Raw genomic sequence first — 20,758 nt, 5'->3', positions numbered from 1 at the left:
AGCATCATTTGATGTTTTCTTGTGGCATCTGATGGAGGTGTTTGGACCCGGAAGTGTTAACGCATGACATCAGGCTTAACAAGTGGGTTGTCAGTGTTGAAAACGGTATTTTTGTGGAACTTTTTTTTTTCAGGATTCTTTAAAGATCAGAGAAAATAACTATTTATTTGAAAATATTTTGTAAATAAATGTCTTTACTGTCACTTTTGATCAATTTAATGCATCTTTACTAAATAAAAGTATAACTTTTTTTAAAACATATCTTACTCACCTCAAAATTTTAAATGTTAGTGTAAATTATATATATATATATATATATATATATATATTTTTTTTTTTTTTTTTTTTACATACAAACAGTAAAAAATAAATGTATTCCCCTACAACAGACCAGTTTTAGATTTTCTGTAAGACAGTTTACAAAAAAATGTAAAAAATCTAAGATTACGAGATTAAAGTAGTAATGTTTTGAGAATAAAGTTGAACTTTCGAAGAATAAAGTCCAAATATTACAAGAATAAAGTCGAAATTACGAGAATAAAGTCAAAATATTCTAAGAAAAAAGTCCAAATATTTGGAGTCAAATTATGAGAATAAAATCGAAATGTTTCGAGAATAAAGTCGAAATTTTGAGAATAAAGTCAAAATATTTTGAGAATAAAGTTGAAATGTTTCAAGAATACAGTTGAAATTTCGAGATTAAAGTTGAAATGATTCAAGAATAAAGTCGAAATGTTTTGAGAATAAAGTCAAAATTATGAGAAATCGTAGTAACTTAAGTTATAATATTTTGAAAGTATAGCCTGCACATGCAAATGGCCCGGATTGGGAGCACCATGAGAAGTAGCCAGACCACCGGAATTATTTGAATATATGCAGAATTATTAGCTGAATACATACCATGTGTCATACTCACAGGGACAGTATGCTTGGAAATAAATTTCACGTCTTTGGTTGCATTCATTAGGCCTATTTGTAGTGTGCCAGCCACGCATTAATAGCAATAAGCTTTGTGCTTTTGGTACTTTTAATATAAAACAGTCTCAGTCTCAGCTTTCAAAATCTGTCAGTTTTATAGCAAAAGTGTTTTACACGCTCTTTAATGTGGCAGGATAGATCACTGTATTGATGTGAATCAGTCGTCTTTTCGATTACAATGACATTCTTTTCATTAAATTATACTGTTTTCTTTGTGAAAATTCTTACTCCGCAAAAAACGTCTGTGGCATCCAATCTTTCATTCTTCACGTGTAAACAATAATACATTCTAAAGGTTGAAGTGGACTTCAACTCGTTAACATAACTTATATTGCTGTCTTTTCTGAGATAAAAAAGAGACTATTCACAAGCTGTTTAATTCACGATGTAATACAGTAAATGATTAGAAATAATATTTAACGTCTTCCATTCCTTCCATTATTTGTAGCACGCCAGCTACCCAGTTTTATCATGAAATACAAATTATAAATGTGTCTTCCTCTTTATTTAAAGTTTATAACACAATATAAACATGAAGGAACATCAGAAGGAATGAAAAACATTATTGTAATAGACATATTGGTTGTATTTCACTATAAAACTGACAGATTTTGATAGCTGAGACTTTGGGATATCTCCCAGTGCTCCCAGTCTGGGCCATTTGTGTGCAAAAGGCTAGAATATACTCTCAAAATATTATAACTTTAATCAAGAAACATTTCGACTTTATTCTTGTAAATGTGATTCTTTACAACTTCAGGCCTAAGAAAAATATGATTTCCACAAAAATATGAAGCAGCACAACCATTTTCAACATTGATGACAATTTTTTTTACTCTATTTTTAATCAAATAAATGCATCCTTGCAGAGCATAAGGGAAAACTTATGAATGGTAATGTACATTATATTTTTGTATAGTTGCTGATTCTTGCATTCTTGCAGAACTGTTCAGGCATTTGGCACAACCTCCTACAAGTCATTTCCCTTTGCTTTACTGTCGATCAAGCCGCTGTTAAAAGGTCCCAAGGGTGGTTGTGCAAAATAGAGACAAAAAGGGCATGCCAAACATATTCTGACTGGTGTTCCCCTTTAAACCTAATGCCGGGATTTGGTGAGAACTTTCCCGTTGTGGCTTACGCTAATCATTGATTAACAAATACAATACTATTAGCGTTTCCTGGTCAAGGAGGGACCAGTTGCCAGCTTACAGATACTGTAAACAGAACAATGTTACAATGAGTTATTTGGCAACAGACAATAAAAATATCATAAGTGTTATCCGAAATAAAAAAGAAAACTGTTTTTGCTTTTCCATGTTTCAGAAGACTTAAAATGGTCAGAGAAGATTCATAAGGCAACATTTAAGCATTTAAATTGACAAGCAGTTACTGAAACATAATGTGCCTGTCAAAAGCTGTGTTTGTCCTCTGTATTCTAGAACATCATCAATCCAAGGTTTACTAATATACTTTGTGAAACCTGAAAATGCAATATTACCTTTACCCATGGTTTGAAATGGCCACATGAAGATAATGATTATGTCACCTTTTCTTTACAGAAGTTGAAGCATTTAGTCCAATCCAGATGTCTGAAAAGATTCTTCTGCGTCTCCTCAAGCACCCCAACGTCATCCAGGAGCTCAAATATAATGAGAAGAATAAGAAGGCCCTTGAGCATTACCTCTTCCACCGCAACAAACCCGTGGACTATTTCATCCTCATTCTGCAGGTCAGCTTGGTTGTTTGGTCCAGGGCTGCAGAAGGCATAGAGAGAAGGGATTGAGGTTATTAGCCTAGAACAAGCTGGGATTTTCACAAGTATTTAACACGCCCATTATGAAAAGTTTCAACTAGTGTACCTATGTGAAAGAAAAATATTGTAGTGAGTATTGCGAAAGATAGCCTTGCTTCTAAAGGAGAAACCGAAACAAAAAATCTCCATCAGTATTAACACTATCTACTTGAAGGTGCTTAGAAAAAGTTACTAGCTGTATTGAACATCTGGATTTCAATGTCATCTGTTCTCTAAGGGGAAGGTGGAGGTGGAGGCAGGGAAGGAGGGAATGAAGTTTGAAGCTGGAGCTTTCTCGTCGTATGGGATGATGGCTCTCACCGCTTCTCCAGGTAAGCACGACTAAATCCAAATGTCTTCGATTTCATTTACTGAATCCCAATTTTAATACATGTACAAAGAACAAAAAATATATGCTTACTGTGCTAGTAATGAAAAATGTCATACTTACATCACCCTTGTAGTTTTAAGGAATAGTTTACTTAAAAATGAAAATGTACTCATTCTCAGGCCAAGATGTAGATGAGTTTGTTTTTTCATGAGACCAAATTTGGAGAAATTTAGCATTACATCACTTGCTCTCCAATGGATTCTCTGCAGTGAATGGGTGCCGTCAGAATGAGAGTCTGAAGAGCTGATTAAAACATCACAATACTCCTCAAGTAATCCACATGACATCAGTCTATCAGTTAATGTTCTGTGAAGTGAAACAAACAAATCCATCATTAATATATTTTAACTTCAAATCCTTGTTTCCGGCTAAAGTCCTCAATCCATAATATTGATTTCTCCAGTAAAAAAAAGTCTAGTTTGAACCAAAAGAGAAAAACGCACAGATCAAGCACTTTTGACAAGCCAAAACAGTTCTAAACCAAATGGATTTTGATGTGAGAGGACAACAGTGGTTGGACTTTTCACTGGAGGAAGCATTATTTATAGATTTTGGGCTCATATTTTGACCAGAAGTTTGAAGTTGAAACATCTAATGATTAACTTGTTTCTTACAAATGAACAGCTTCTAGCATCACAAGATGTTAATTGATGAACTGGAGTCATGTGGATTAATGTGTTGTTTTATCAGCTGTTTGGATTCTCATTCTAACGGCACCCATTCAGACAATCCATTGTTGAGCAACAAACTTAACTGCATCTTGCATGGGTGAGTAAATTTTCAAAAAAAAATTATTTTTGGGTGAACTGTTTCTTTAAGAAATAATACTGCAATGCAAAATTATCTTGATACCACATGATACACCCACATACCCTGCAATAGTGCAGAAGGTTGTGGGCTGTATTAGTCCAAAAAGTATGCGGGGATACATACTTTGAAGATCCACAGGAAGCGGAGCCTCATTCTGGCACCTTTGACATACTATTTTCAATATGCTATGATTTGAAATGCACTAACCCCAGTCAGGCACAATTGCATGAAGATTGTGATTGAGACACTGTATCAGAATGTATCAGAAATTCAAAAAATATCTTAGAAGGTCTCATTCCAAAGGTCAAATGGTAAGAGAATTTGAAACTGCTAGTGGTCTTGTACTTTTTTAAAAGTACTGGTAATGTAATCTGTAGGGGTGAGCAATATGATGGTAAATATATTAGTATGTCTGTGGCAGAAGAAATCTGTGAAATGATCAAGATTCTGCTATATATTTATTTCACACTACACATATTTGTGCACATGTTTGTACATATGAGAGCAATGCAGCAATACAGAGTGGGATCTGACAAGATGGATGGAATTATTACTGTTATTAATCATAATAAACAACTTTTTTGACAACTATTATACAGTAGTTTATTAGACATACTCTATATTGTCAAGCAACTCAAATGTGACCTGTCTTGTGTATTTTATAATGTTAGCTTTATTATTTTTAGTCATTTTGTAAGCAGATGTTTATGGACTGATGGAAGTTTTTTCTGATTAAAAAATGAAATTAAGCTTTTTAAAAGTGTTATTGTAAAAACACTTGATTAACCAGATGATAAACCGTTTTTGATTAAATTTAAAGAAACAAACAAAAAACTATATTTATATATTGTCTAAATATGTTACCATGATATAAAATTACTCCAGTTTGCTAAAATAAATCAAAATTGTAATATACAGTTGAGGTCAAAAGTTTACGTACACCTTGCAAAATCTGCAAGATGTTAATTATTTTACCAAAATAAGAGGGTTCATACAAAATGCATGTTTTTTTTTTATTTAGTACTAACCTGAATAAGATATTTCACATAAAAGATGTTTACATATAGTCCACAACAGAAAATAATAGTTGAATTTATGAAAAAAGACCCTGTTCAAATGATTCACAATTTTTTTTTTTTTTAGTCATAGTTTTTCATGAGTCTTGTTTGTCCTGAACAGTTAAACTGCTCAGTGTCCTTCAGAAAACTGCGGGACTCATACTGCAACTATTACAGAAGGTTCAAACGCTCACTGATGCTCCAGAAGAAAAACAATGCATTAAGAGCCGGGGGGTGAAAACTTTTTTAATTTGAAGATCAGGGTAAATTTAACTTATTTTGTCTTCTGGGAAACATGCAAGTATCTTCTGTAGCTTCTGAAGGGCAGTACTAAATAAGTAAATATGATATTTAGGGCAAAATAAGAAAAGTCAAAATAAGAAAAATACGTTTCCATTCTGTTCAAAGTTTACAACCCCGGCTGTTAATACATTGTTTGTTTTTTTCTTCTGGAGCATCAGTGAGCGTTTGAACCTTCTGTAATAGTTGCATATGAGTCCCTCAGTTGTCCTCAGTGTGAAAAGACTGAATTCAAATCATACAGTCACTGTTGGAAAGGGTTCAAATACACAAAATAACTGTTCAGAACAAACAATGCACTCGAACAATTATTACAAAAAACAAGAAAGTAAATGAAAGGCTACAACAGAAAGTAAATGAAAGGCTTTCATGTATAAATGGTGGAGTGTTTTTAAATTATTTTGAAAAGCTTTAGATCAATCAGAAATTTGTAGGAGATGAATACTCTGCCAAATTGTAACCATGTGCTACTAGTTTAGGGAAAATACCACAGAACATAGGTGACCTCTGCTGGTGACAACATGGACCTACAGTAATACTTATAATGCTTTATTATGATTTTCAGATTTAAAAAGTGGTATTTAGTGATTTTCTCCACTCTTTGATCTCCTCAGTCCTGTTCCTTTCATTTCTAACTTTCCGTCACCTTGTATTTGTGTTTTCCACCTTCTTGTGATGCTTTTCTCTTCCTCGTACTCTTTATTCTTCTCTGCAGTTCCTCTCTCCCTGTCTCGTACCTTTGTGGTCAGTAGGGCTGAGTCTGTTGCTGGATCTCCAGGTATAGTTAAACCAACATCCTTGACACACGTGTCCTAAATTTAGTTTCGATGCTTATAAGTCCAGTTGAAACAATGTCATAATCAATTGTGACTAATCAAACAACGGAAAGGTCAGACATCTGTCTGTGACTCATTGTAAACCATGCCGTATGTTACAGTAAAACCACAGAATCCCTCCCACACATTTTTACTTCACAGGGGTCCTGGAGTAAAGGCCGACATTGGGGCCATACACACACACACACACACACCCCTCTGTACATAGTCACCCACACACACATGCACACACATACTGTTCCCTGTTCTCACATACCTCATGCTGACTACCAGCATGTAGGGTTCAGAGTTGGGCCCCTTCAGGCCAGCATTGGAGCCTTGAACTAAAGACGTGGTGGCTCCCTCACTCCACTCACACATCCAAACACGGATTACATACATTCCAACCAAATTGTGGCATTAACACACCCCCGCTGTTGAAACCTGTGTGTGTTACATGTGTATGTGTGTTTATGTGTAAGACCGTGAAAGAAAGCATAAATGTGTGTACTGAAGTGCGAAAGTGTGCATATTAGAGCATCTGTTAGCTCGTATTAGTGTGTGCGAGTAAAGAGAATGTTTGTGTGTGTGCACTTGTAAATTTCCCCCCTCTTTATGAAGTGGAAAACATAAGCTGTGTTTAATTAAAAACAAGCCAGTCTTCACTTTGAAAGCTCTTAGGCTTTTTATCATACTCTTGCCAGCGGCGACACTTTACATACATGAAACACCCCCTTCATAACTAGCGACGGTATTATTGAGTTCTAAAAAGCTGTTACAAGCTATTATAAAATGATAATATACCATGTGCTACTTAGCGTCTCTATAAAATTGGATTTGAGGGTCTAGTCTCTAAACGATTTAGTATGCTGGAAAAGCCATGAATATCTACAAAAGTACACTACTGGTCAAATGTTTTGGATCGATTAGCTTTGTTAATGTTTTGGAAAGAAGTGCATGTATTTTTTCAAAAATACGGTACTGCTGTGAAATATTGTTACCGTTTAAAATATCTATTTTATATGTGAATATATTTTAATTTGCCGATTTGCTGTTCGATAAACATTAATAATTTTAAAGAAGTTCACTTCCATAACTAAAATGTATAGGTAATTTACTCACCCCTTTGTCCGATATCTTCATGTCTTTCTTTCTTCAGTCGTGAAGAAATTATTTTCTGAGGCAAATACTTCAGGATTGTTCTCCATATACACTGTAAAAAATACAATTTGTTGAGTCAGCTTAAAATAATTTGTTACCCCGCTGCCTTAAAATGTTAAGTTCAGTCAACTCAAATATTTAAGTTGTCACTTAGTATAATTTAACATTTCAAGTTGAATAAACTTTTTTTGAGTTGACTGAACTTAAATTTTAAGGCAGCCAGGTTACAAATTATTTTAAGTTGATTCAACAAATTGTTTTTTACAGTGTAGTGGACTTCAATGGTGCTCGCAAGTTTGAACTTCCAAAATGCAGTTTCAATGCAGCTTCACAGGGCTGATGATCCCAGCTGAGGAAGAAGGGTCTTATCTCATTTTCTAAAAAAAATTACAATTGATATACTTTTTAATCTCAAATAATTGTCTTGTCTAGCTCTGCGTGAAATCTGTGTATTCCAGTTCAAGACAGTTAGGGTATGTTGAAAACTCCCATTTAGTTTTCTTCTCCAACTTCAAAATCGGCCTTCATCGCTGTTTTACCTTTTTTGTAAAGGGCGCTTGATCTTCTTTGCATGTTCATTTTGTAAACGCTGGGTCAGTATTTCTGCAGCAATGTAGGACGATTTTAAAGTTGGAGGAGAAAATGAGATGGGAGTTTTCCGACATACCCTAACTCATGAACTGGAATACGCAGAGTTCACGCAGAGCCAGACAAGATGAGCATTTGAAGTTAGAAAGTATATAAATGGTCAATTTTTTGTTTTTAGAAAATAACCAATCGTTTTGCTAGATAAGACCCTTCTTCCTTGGCTGGGATAGTTCAGAACCTTTTAAAGCTGCACTGAAACTGCATTTTGGAAGTTCAACCATTGAAGTTCACAATATGGAGAGAAATGCTGAAATGTTTTCCTTAAAAAATATAAAAATACAACTGAAGAAGAAAGACATGAACATCTTGGATGACAAGGGGGTGAGTGAATTATCTGTAAATTTCTGTTCTGAAAGTTTTAAACAAGTTTCAAACACACCCCGATTCTATCACTCCCCTATTCTCATGCCATTGGTTAAGCCATTGTTGATTATATCTGTTTGTTTTTTCCATGATTAATACATTAACGATGCTTTCTTTTTTCCTGTGCAGAAAACAAATCCCCTCCTCGGTCATTTGGACTGAACCATTCTGACTCGTTAAGTCGTAGCGAGCGGATTGAAGCCATCACACCATCGCTGGGCAGCAGTAACCACCAGCTCAATGCCTTCCTGCAGATATATGTGCCGGACTATTCTGTCAAAGCTGTGACAGACATACAGTATATTAAGGTAAACAGAATTGCACAAACATGCAAGCGTATTTGCAGTTTCTGCACATTTTCTTGTAGTTACAACCAACATAAACAAAACAAAATCCATGTAATTCTTCAGAAAACATACATTGTGTATTTTTTTTTTACATTGTTGGGGCGGCCATTGTGGCGCTCAGGGTTCAGACTTTGGTCTAAAAACCAAGGATGGACTATTTTGGTCTTGGAGGGCCACTGTCCTGCAGAGTTTAGCTCCAAACCTAATCAAACACGCCTGCCTGTAGCTTCTAATGATCTTGAAGACATTAATTTGCTTGTTCAGGTGTGTTTGATTAGGGTTGGAGCTAAACTATGCAGGGCAGTGGCCCTCCAGGCCTGAAGTCGCCCATCCCTGCTCTAAACTGCGGCCTAATGGCTATATTCCATTGGCAGACTGGGCCTATTGCTCAGTGATGAACATGTAATGTGGCTTAGTTACAAACTGCTGGCTGTGGCTCAGTGGCAAATGTGGATTTGAGTGTTGGCTCTGGGACAGGGTTGTGTGGCAGATGGAGACATGGGTTTTTTGTTAGGGATGCATCGAAATGAAAATTCCAGGCCGAAACTGAAACCGAAAATTCAGGATGCACTAATTACTTACTATTTTATTAAATAGTATAAAGCAATTTTGTACGTTTTTTATTGTATTTAACTCAATAATTTGAATGATACTAAATTAAAAAAAAAAAAAAAACACTCACACAGAAGCCAATAAAATAAACATAAGCCAGACACAAATTAACACAATAAAACTGGACAGAAAATATAATAATATTAAATATCAATATATTATTTTTATTTAGTTCTATGCAACAGATGCACCATATGCTGTGCACCATATATAGACCTTATAGACATTAGATATATTTTTGGCTCATATTTTCGGCCGTTTCTCTCTTTCGGCCAGAAACCGAAAATGACATTTTCGGCCGATAATTTTCGGGGCCAAAAATTCGGTACATCCCTAGTTCTTGTTGGTCATCCACATTGGCTGATGTGGCAATGGAGTGAGCTCTTTTAGAAAAAAAAACAAAAAAAAAAATTCCAAAGGAGGGAACTGAAAGCAAACAGCTGAGAAAGAAAATACATGTATAACAGTATATTGGATCTGGGCAGCTCTTAAAGTGACAGCAGTCTAATATTCCTGCTGTCTGTCATTCGTGTCAAACAACAAAAAAAGAGAAAATCTCTCACTGCTCTTGACTAAATCTCTTTTGTACCTTTAATAAAAAAGAAATTTATATTTAATATACACAGTGACAAATATAAAGTGTTTTTATTCATTTGATTACTTTTTACAATGTTATTTGTCTGCCGCAGTTTTTTTTTTTTTTGTCCTATTGCTTGTAATTAGTTTCTTATTCTTATTTATTAACTGTTTACTATGGAAGTAAAAAGGTAATTGCAACTTTTTATCTCACAATTCTGACTTTTTTTCTCAATTGCAACTTATAAAGTCAGAACTGCAAGACATAAACTCACAATTCTTAAAACATACTGTATCAGTCTGTATCATAATTGCAAGAAAAGTCAGAATTGGGAGCTTAATTGCAATTGTGAGTTTATATCAATTCTAAGAAAAAAAAAAGAACTGTGACTTTATATCTTCTCAATTGTGCGTTCATATCTCAAAATTCTAAGTGAAAAATGTGAGAGAAAAAGAAAGAAATGCTGATGTCATAAAAGACCTTATTTAAAGCAGAAATAACTGTATCGTGATATATATCGTTACCATAAAATAAAATTACTCGTATTGTATTTTGCTGACTTGTGTACTTACACTATCCCAGATGTTTCCCAGAATGTTTAAATCCAGAGAAATAAGCAATTTTAACTAGTGTAACGGACCATGTCCTTGCGTCGCCTGCCAGTGACGTCATACACCCTTGATTTTCCGCTTTCATTTTGTAGAAAACATGGAAACCCCAAAGACACTATAATATGTTATGCATTTTATTAGACAGGTGACGAACGCAGAGAGTAGCATTATAACAGAACTTTCAACACACTCATATGTATCTAGAAAAGAGCGTAGGCGTTCGACCGTGGCATAATAAAAGTTCCGATCGTGCTCTCCCCTTAATAACGATCGCTCCAGCGTCCTCGTTTCGCTTCCGTGACTTTCAGCCCACCCTGCTTCATACTACAGAGACCTTAATAAGTCTTTAATACATTAGCTAATCCATGGACATGATTTCTGCCTGAATCCCGACGGATTGCATCGGCCATGGAAATGAAGACTACAACTCCCATGATTCCACACTCAATCACAGTGTCATCAAACTACGCCTTTGTTTATTTGTTTGTTTTGAATATGCGCCCTCTAGCGGTGAAAACTTGCATATTGTGCCTTTAAGAAGCAACAAGCCAGACAATCTGTCCACCTTATTTTGATGATTTAGATGGTTTGAACCCATTTTGTTTCTCGTAACCCCTTTTCTGTGTGTTATTAACAGGTAACACGCCAGCAGTATCAGAACGCCGTCATGGCTTCACGCATGGACAAGACGCCACAGTCCTCAGAGAGCGAGTACACCAAAATCGAAATGACTTTGACAGACCTCCACGATGGATTGACCGATGAAACCACCACTCTGTTCAACCAGACACAGAACTGCGTGGCCCACAACAAGGCGAACCACACAGGCCACAGCGAAGGGGCCATCTAGCCCTCAGTGGGGTGGTGGAGCAAAGTGGATAGCAGAACCCTGGAGCTGCACACCACCCCAAACCACTCCGATCTGGTAGCGCGATGCTACCGGGACCTGTGCTTGAGCTGACCCAAGGCAAAATGGGATAATCCAGTGACCCGTTCCGGTCCCATTCATTCCGATAAACCGCAGCGTTTATGTCCCCCAGACCAAAGAGTTTGGAGGATGGACATTTTAGTGCTCCGACGAGCCCCTCCAGCTACACTCAAACTGCCCCGTGACGTTGGCAAAACACAAAAGATATACTCCAGGCAGATGGTGTAATAGGGTAAATCAAAGACTGTTCCAAATACCGCTTTGAAGGAAACCGTGAACCGTGAACCAATTCTACTCACATATTTATTTATTTTGTATGCATTTGTACATACATGTCTGAGGATATAATTGTCGGCACATGCAAACACCTGTCTGTAAATTGTGCATGTGTATGTGTGTGCCTCTATGAGTGTCACTGATATCATGCACATGCTATATATATACATAGTTACAAATACAGCATTGTATATGTACCGGTGAGGGTCTTTTACATGTATATTTCAGAAATGCTTATTTTTATTGTTCTAAATCTGGTATATCCCACAAAACCTTTTACACCTTTTTAAAAAAATGAATCATTATATTGCCTTTAAAAAAATCATATTAATTTTTTAACATGTGCAATGAAACACATTTTATTTAAAAGATGATTTATCATGATTACTGTATTGTAAATTATAGTTCTATTTGTATGCATTTATTGTATCACATTTGTATATTTGTTCTGAGATATTTTGGATTCACTTCCAAGGATGAACAGGTCCAGTTTTGTCCGCTTTAAAATGTTAATTCTATCAAAGGCACAATAACTTTACGTTTAAAGCTGAAGGCAGTCTTATTTAAATTAAACAACAGACCTGTCAGGACTTTATGCAAGGGAGAATCAATATGCATCCGTCCGATTCCTAGCTGAATCCAGGCCGTAACAAAATAAGTCTTTACCACGTTATTAAAATAACTACTATATTAAATTGTTTTACCCATCATACATCTGTAAGAAAGGTGCCATAGTGTTTAAATGGCTGTACTTGTGTGTATTACCTTTATGTATATAATGTTAACTTTAATGGTTATTTATATGAATGCTGGAAACTCCTGCTATGCATACAGCTGTATTTTTTTTTTTTTTAATATAGTAGTAATAGTAATAGTTCACTCAAAATGAACAATTGCTGAAAATGTACTTACCCTTAAGCCATCCAAGATGTAGAAGAGTTTGTTTTGGAAATAGATTTGAAAAAATGTACCGGTGGATCATCTGCAGTGAATGGGTGCCGTCAGAGTCCAAACAGCTGATAAAAACCTACAAGCAATCCACACAACTCCAGTCTATCAGTTAACGTCTTTTTGAGAAAAAAGCTGCATGTTTGTAAGAAATAAATCTGTTGTTAAGATGTTTTTAACATTTTTTTTATAACAAATTGTAGTTTCCAGCTAAAATGTCCTCTGTCTATAATATTGCTTTCTCTAGTGGAAAAGTCATTTTGTCTGAATTAGGAGAGGAATATGCATAGATAAATCACTGTTTACATGTAAAAACAGCCCCCAAAATTTCTAAACAAATATGTAGGTGGATTTTGAATCGTGTGGATTACGTGTTGATTACTGTATTTTACCAGCTGTTTGAACTCCCATTCTGACGGCACCCATTCACTGCAGGGGATCCATTGGTGAGCAAGTGATGTAATGCTAAATTTCTCCAAATCTGTTCCAATGAAGAAACAAATTCATCTACATCTTCAGTGGCATGAGGGTAAGTACATGTTAGCAATTTGTCATTTTTTGGTGAACTATTCATTTTAAGATGAACCACTTATATTTTCTCCATTGCCATACTTTCCACCCCACCCCCTCCTTTTTTTTTTTTTTTTTTTTTTTTTTTTTTTTCTCAGTGACCCAAACCACCAAGATCATCAAACAGCATACAACTTATTCCTATAACCATTCCTATATGTTGTTATAGGTGGCAGCTGCGTGACCCTGTTTCTACAATGTCAGACTTTGTGGTAAATCTGATTCAGGCAGCTTTTAAGACTTTGCCCTAGATGTTTTCATGTGTTCAAATGGTTATTTGAACCACAGTGGATAAACAACAGTACTGCATTACTTGCATGATTTATACATGGGTCAGTACCACAGACAGCCACTGCTTGGCACTATGGTCTAACAATTTAGCCAAACTAAACCTTGACAAGGTTGTTATCTTAAAACTGATGCTCTTTATACCAAAGATTTTACTTAAGAGGTGAGATCAGAGATTGTTGGGCTTTATTTAGTAAATTAAAGCCAACTTTGATTATATTTTTTCCTAGACAGATGCTCTTATGGGGATAAATACAGGTTCTGGCTTTTTACATTTTTTTCTAATTTGCTTTGTTAATGAATTGTAGCTACTTTGTAACTAAAATGTAAACCCTAGGGAGGAAAACGGTTCTAGAAAGTGCTATTAAACATTCTTCAGTTTCACTGTGGTACTGTGTTCTTTGTGCTGTTCTTTCAAAAAAAATCAACAATTTGCATTTTTATAAAGAAATCCTACAACTGCACAAGCTTCAACACTGTTAAACAACAGGATATTTCGCAAAGAAATTAAGGTTTTTGAGGAAAACATTCCATTCCATTCCAGAATAAGGGTTTTAAACTATCTGTAATTTTCTAAAAAATAAATAAAAAATATACTTTCTAACCACAAATGCTTGTCTTTTACTAGCTCTAAGATACTTGTGGTTAGTTCTTCGTCTCTGTACTTCAGTTCAAAAAACACCAGGTCATGTTCATCTCCAACTTCAAAATCTTCCGACGTTGTTTTACCCTTTTTTATTATTATTATTTTTGTAAAGGGTATTTGACTTTCTTTGCACGTTTGTCGTTTCTTTGCGACTGAAGAAAGAAAGACACGAACGTCTTGAATCACATGGGGTTGAGCAAATTATCAATAATGAATCAAAAGAAAAAATTCCATAATTATGTAACAAGAATTTTTGACACTTCAAATGATGGTTGTTGTAATCATAGGGCTTCTATGCTTATTAATCCTGCTTTGGATCCTACGTCCACTGTGCCCTGCGTTTAAGCCAATGAGCTGTCCAATTGCGGTCCATGACGGCATCAAATCTGCACTGCAAAAGGACCGCCTCAACATCCGGCAACACACAGGCTTTCAATGACAGCGACTCAGAGGTGGAGTTTGGACCTACCCACTAAGGTATGCCTAGTTACTGATGTATTGTGGTAATTTGCAGGTCGTGTCAAAAAGTTGTTGGTCTAGATAAGCGGTGTATTCTGTATGTTTGACTCGTATACAGTAATGTTCTTCCAAATACTATAATTATAATAATTTTGAGCTTCCGGTGCGATACTTGGTCATTTCCAATCTGGCAACACTGCTGCTGTATTGTCCTGTTGCTTGTTACATATCATCCTGGTTTAGGCTAGTTAGGATGCCATGTTCCATGCTGTTCTTCATTATTCTAAGAACAGAAAACCTGCCAATACAGTGCCTTGCGAAAGTATTCATACCCCTTCGTTTTTTTCGAATTTTGTCATGTTGCAGCCTTATGTTAAACTGCTTTAAATTACTTTTTTCCCCACATCAATTTACACTCCATACACCATATCACAAAGCAAAAAAAAAAACAAAAAAGATTTGTGACAACTTTGCAAATGTAATAAAATAAAATGGAAATACGTACATTGCATAAGTATTCATACCCTTAACTTAGTACTTAGTTGAAGCACCTTTACAGCCTCAAGTCTTTTTGGGTATAATGTGACAAGCTTTGTACAACCGCATTTGGCAATTATCTGCCATTCTTCGCCTCACCTTTTCACCTCTCCAGCTCTGTCAGCTTGGATGGGGGCTGGCAGACATTTTCAGGTTTCTCCAGAAATATTTGATTGTGTTCAAGCCCAGGCTCTGACTGGGCCACACAAGGACATTCACATTTATAGAGTTGTCTATAAGCCAGTCTTGTTGTGTGCTTAGGGTCACTGTCCTGTTGGAAGATGAACCTTCTGCGCTGAGGTTCTGAATGCTCTGGATTGGGTTTTCATTAAGACTATCTCGATATTTTGGTGCATTGAGCTTTCCTTCTAATCTGATGAGTCCCTCAGTGCCTGGAAAACAGCCCCAAAGCATGAGGCTGCTACCAGCATACTTTACTTTTGGAATGGTACTCTGCAGGTGATGAGCAGTGCTTGGTTTCCTTCAAACATGATGCTTGGAATTGAGAGATTCATCAGACCAGAAAATCTTGTTTCTCACAGTCTGAGGGTCCTTTAGGTGCTTTTTTTCTTTTTTTTTTTGCAAATTCCAAGTGGGTTTTCATGTGTCTTCACTGCAGAGAGGACTGAGTTTGGCCGCACTTCCTTAAATGGTGTAGTGTTGCAGTGATGTTTATCCTTCTGTAAGTTTCTTCCATCTGCATATATGATTATGGAGCTCAACTAGAGTGACCATCAGCTTCTTGGTCACCAGTCTAACCAAGCCCCTTCTACATCAATTACTCAGTTAGGCCAGGGGACCAGCTCTATGAAGAATCCTAAGTGTTCCAAGCTTCTTCCATTATGGATAATGGAGGCTACATCCTTCTGTGAACCTTCAATGCAGGAGATTTTTTTTTCTGTGTTCTTCCCCAGATCTGTGCCTTGACACAAGCCTGTTTCTGAGTTTTACAGGCAGTTATTTTGACATCAGGGCTTGGTTTTTACTCTGATATGCATTTTTTACTATAAGGCATGTGCCTTTCCAAATCATACTCATATGAATTTGCCACAGGGTAACTCCACTCAAAGTGTAGTAACATCTACAAGCAATATGAGTGCTCCCCAGCTGAAATTCAAGTGTCCCAGAAAAGGGTATGAATACTTATGCAATGGAATAATTTTAGTTTTTTATTTCTAATAAATATCCAAAGTTGTTACAAACCTCTTTTGTGTTTTGTCACTATGGTTATGGAGTGTAGATTGATCTAGAAAAAAGTCATTTAAAGCAGTTTAACATAAAGCTGCAACATAAATTGTGAGAAAAAATTAAGGGGTTTGAATATTTTCACAAGGCACTGTAAAAGTAGTCAGAGTTAGAAGTAAACAAGACAGGAGACCAATGGTGAATTTATTATGGAAAATTATTTTTATTTTACATGGCAATGCAATTTCCCATATGTATAAGTTTAAAACTCTATAAATCAGAAGCTATCATAATTCAAGGAACAAAAGTGAATTTTGAAGACATGAAATTACATGCCCTAAACAAACAAACAAACAACAAAACAAAACAAAAAACTGGATTAATAAATGCCAGGTCTATTTTGCTAGATCTCTTTTACAGACAGAACAGTTTTGTACCTTTTCCTTTTGCTAAACTGAAAACTAATAAAGTCACAAAAATATAGTTTGTATTAAACATGAACTAAAAAAAAAAAAAAAAATCAAATTAGGAAAAAGGTAAAAAACGGAAAGAAACAAATACTCAGTATATTAGTAAGTTACTGGCACGTTTAACACGCAACTACACTGTAAACTATGCCAAAGTGTAATATGAAAACACTGGTTCAAACAGAGATGTATGCAATGCTACCTATATCTATACGGATGAGACATCACCCGCTAAAGAGGTATCTAAGATACACTACTAGGAAACTTGGACGAATACTGTTTAAACAAAGCATTTTCTATAATATATTATCTCTAATTAATCTAAGCCAGTTTCCCTTGCATAGACAACTAAAAAGGACATATACCAACACCAGTGCAAATTAGCCCAGGACTAGTTTTAATCCATGTCCAAGGAACCAGCTGTATTATGAATATACGTATCCACACACCCACAACACTGAGCTTTATATAAAAGGCTAATGAAAACAAAGGAAACGGAAATGAAAAGACGCTGGATCTTTTTTATCAGGACATAAAAACACTTTCTCTATACCATGGTCTCTGAAGAACCAAAAACAAGTATATTTTTGAAAGAGCTGCCCCGTTGTAGGATATCCAGTTGTTTTAAAACTATAAACGAAAACTGACATATAAAATACGCATTGTACGTTTAAAAATATCTCTTTAACTGATTCCTTTAAAACAACCAAGGGCCTCACCAAAAACCTTTATACTTTAGACCTACTCGGTCTTCCCATTAAAAAACCGACAGTCTGACCCAAGGTGAAAAACTACATTCGCATTAAAAAAACAACAACAACGTACAGTTATAATATGCATATGTGTAATACATGTTGCGCTATGGATTGGGTATCTTTATTCAAACAGATCCTAGACACTATCTTTGAGTAATGCATATAAAAGTCACACTAACCATTCTAATCTACCTGATTCATGCAATTGGAACACGTCCCACAGCTAAAACCGCTTTCTCTATAAACCGTTACCACCGTTTTACTCAAGAACAACGTTTATGTCTTTAAAACTCCACTGTGAGGACACCTAAAAGTGTCTAAAGGGACCCTTGAAGCTAAATCAAACAATTTCTCCACACCGTTTTGGTCCACGTGAGAGTAAACCATCAACAGAGTTCAAACATTAGCCAGGACTACATTAATTTCCAAAGAAACAGTCACCAGGTGTTTACTTCATTGTACTTTTTCTCAACAACTGATGTTTAATAAGCCGCCCAGGCCACAAAACACAGTTTTACAAATATTTTTTGCATAACAAGGTCACTTACTGTATGTATGATATTTTAATAGTTTGCATCTGTCTTATGTGAGGCAGATATTAATGGCACGCAATGTTTGAGACAAAACTAGACTGTTCTGTTTAGCTTATATAAGAGTATAAAAATACAGTATGTCATTGTTCAATGTGACATCATTGCCAAAATTAGAGCAGGTACTAAAGCGACGTGTTTGTGTGCGTGTTCGGACTCATTTTGCGCCCTAATACACGAGGCATCTGTCTGCTACTCTGTAGCATTAGTGCTAGCCAAAATGTCTGCATTAAAAAAAGATGAAAAACAAGAGGTTAACAACAAACCTCTCTCCAAAAAAAAAAAAAAAGCTGCTGCATGCTGTTGCCAAGTAACTGGATTCTTGTGTTGGCTGCACTTCCTTACGAACGTCACAATGAACCGTGCTTCGGTTTTCTGTGCTTCATTCAGATTCTCAACACACGCAGGACTTCAACACAAACACCCTGCCAACATACACAGCTTTAACACACACACAGAGTGTTTTTTTAAAGGAACAGTTATTGGATACAGTCTTTGCAGGAGGTAGTAACCAAGCTAATCTGACTGGATGGACTGGCTACTCGGAAAAAATATAAAATAATAGTAAAATATGACTATAACGTAAAAATAGGATGTGTATCTGTGAGGATCCAATAACTGAGTCTTTGCCAACATGCTGCCTGTATGAAGCATGTAAACTCATTAGTTTTACCATCAGTTCACAGTAAAGTAAGTATCCCTTCCCATGTGTTTTTCCATTGGATGTTTGTCACGTGACATTATGTGCTTAAATAATGATTGATAAACAATTCCAGATCCCAAAACATATGTATTAGTTATCAGAGGAAACTGTCAGTTAGGGTGAACTGAAGTCTGGTGCTATAAACATCAGCTTTTTGAGCTTGGTTTGGCAATTTTACTCTCCTTCACACATCCACTCACCCTTTTTTTCTAGCTCACATGATATCCTCATCACTTTACCATCATCATCCTACAGATCTTTACCCTAGAATAGGTCAAAAACATCTACTCTTCCTCCTCTTCCTCTTCCTCCTCTTCGTCATCGTCTTCGTCGTGGCAGTGTGTGATTTCCTGCGGCGGATGAGCGAACAGGTGGGGCGGTTTGATTTCGCTGATGGAGCGTGTGAGCTGGTTTCTTTTGCAGTCGATGTCCTTGCAGTCCACACAGTGGCGGTTGCGTGTGGCCAGAGGAGATTCGGTCTCTGTGTCTACGTGAGTGTGCTCTACTGTGGACTCGTGGGGCATCTGGAAAAGAGGAGACAGAAAAACATCAACAAAAAACACGTTTAACAGGTAAGTTAAATAGGGCACAAGGTCAAGAAGAGAGAACAAAGTGTTCAGGAGTAGTGTGGGTGCGTATGGGTGTGTGTCCAGTATTTTGGTACTCGTTTTAGAAAAATGTAACAATTCCTGTCTTTCCATTTCAGGCCTTTCTATTGTTAGTACTGAGTACTAACTCAATTTGGCTCTTGCAAATATGCCTAGCACTTGGGTTTGGTAAGATTTTTTAATGTTTTTCAAAGAAGTCTCTTTTGCTCACCAGGGCTGCATTTATGTTTAAAAATACAGTAAGATTGTGAAACATTATAACAATTTAAAATAATAATTTTCTAGGTAAATGTAATTTAAAATGTAATTTATTCCTGTTACCCAATGTTGAATTTTCAGCAGCCAGTCTTCAGTGTCACATGATCATTCAGAAATCATTCTGATTTGATGCTCATGAAACATTTCGTATTATTATTAATGCTGAAAATGTTTTGTAAAAAGGTGATATTTCTTTCCCCAGGATTAAAAAAAAGCCTTTGTCATCACTGTTTAATGCATCCTTGCTAAGGAAAAGAATTGATTTCATTTCTTTTTTGTTTTTTCCAAAATGCTTTCAAATGCTCTTTTCATGACCAAAATGCCAAAAGACATTAATATAAAACAGTCTGGTGAATGTAAACGGCCATAAAAATTAAATCAAAATCATTCATGAAACATGAGCAGAATGAATTTTGTGTAATTCGCTCATAAAGCCATTCTGACGTAAATTTTCTAATTCATGACAATGTTGTATTTTCAAAATGTTAGTTAGTATGAAAGAAATGTACACCTGCTCCCTAACATGTGTAAATCATGCGTAAAATGTTTTGTGTTCTTTTTGGCAAACTGATGACAGAATTTTGAACCACTGCCATAATATTTTACAAGTTTGTTTGCTCTCTCTCTCTCTCTCTTTTTTTTTGTAGCTTAGGGTTGACAGCTTTTGAACTTTGGGTAAACGCAGCACTCATCACTGTCACTTTTTACCCATAAAAATCATTATCAAATAAATCATTAAAAATCATAAAATTCGTAAGTGTCAATGAGCGTGCACACTTGTCTTTTTACGAATTTTTGGAATTCATTAACATACACGGTTAACTAACATAAACTAAAATAAACTAAAATAAACTAAATGGTTTATTTAAGTGGTTCAATGAGCGTGCACACTTGTCTTTTTACGAATTTTTTGGAATTCATTAACATACACGTTTAACTATCAAATCTGATGTTTACGAACCATTTGTGAATCTAGAGGAAAGTTTTCGGGAAGATCTGTTTTTAACAAAAATTAATTATTTTACCAAAATAAGAGGGATCATACAAAATGCATGTTATTTTTTTTTAGTACTGACT

The 20,758-nt window shown here is 35.7% G+C and overlaps 2 protein-coding genes across 5 annotated transcripts in view; one reads left to right on the top strand and one right to left on the bottom strand.

Annotated features, from left to right (window-relative positions):
• The window catches only part of cnnm2b (cyclin and CBS domain divalent metal cation transport mediator 2b), a 46,889-nt gene extending 32,914 nt beyond the window's left edge, over window positions 1–13,975 (top strand). The window contains exons 4-8 of one of the 2 annotated variants that reach the window (XM_051105653.1): window positions 2,538–2,707; window positions 3,009–3,102; window positions 6,045–6,107; window positions 8,446–8,624; window positions 11,101–13,975. In XM_051105653.1, the coding sequence (XP_050961610.1) occupies window positions 2,538–2,707; window positions 3,009–3,102; window positions 6,045–6,107; window positions 8,446–8,624; window positions 11,101–11,313 (719 nt within the window). In that variant the 3' untranslated portion in view covers window positions 11,314–13,975. The remainder of the gene's footprint in view (window positions 1–2,537; window positions 2,708–3,008; window positions 3,103–6,044; window positions 6,108–8,445; window positions 8,625–11,100) is intronic. The other variant, XM_051105662.1, reaches the window with a different exon arrangement.
• A 2,524-nt stretch (window positions 13,976–16,499) lies between these two features.
• The window catches only part of nt5c2b (5'-nucleotidase, cytosolic IIb), a 30,621-nt gene continuing 26,362 nt past the window's right edge, over window positions 16,500–20,758 (bottom strand). For all 3 annotated transcript variants that reach the window (XM_051105695.1, XM_051105675.1, XM_051105683.1), the window contains one exon: window positions 16,500–19,339. In XM_051105695.1, coding sequence (XP_050961652.1) covers window positions 19,100–19,339 — 240 coding nt within the window. In that variant the 3' untranslated portion in view covers window positions 16,500–19,099. The remainder of the gene's footprint in view (window positions 19,340–20,758) is intronic.

Source organism: Labeo rohita, chromosome 1, assembly GCF_022985175.1.
Source record: "Labeo rohita strain BAU-BD-2019 chromosome 1, IGBB_LRoh.1.0, whole genome shotgun sequence".
Lineage (NCBI taxonomy): Eukaryota > Metazoa > Chordata > Actinopteri > Cypriniformes > Cyprinidae > Labeo > Labeo rohita.
The sequence above is the reverse complement of the archived record's forward strand: the minus strand, read 5'-3'. Positions and strand labels throughout refer to the sequence as shown.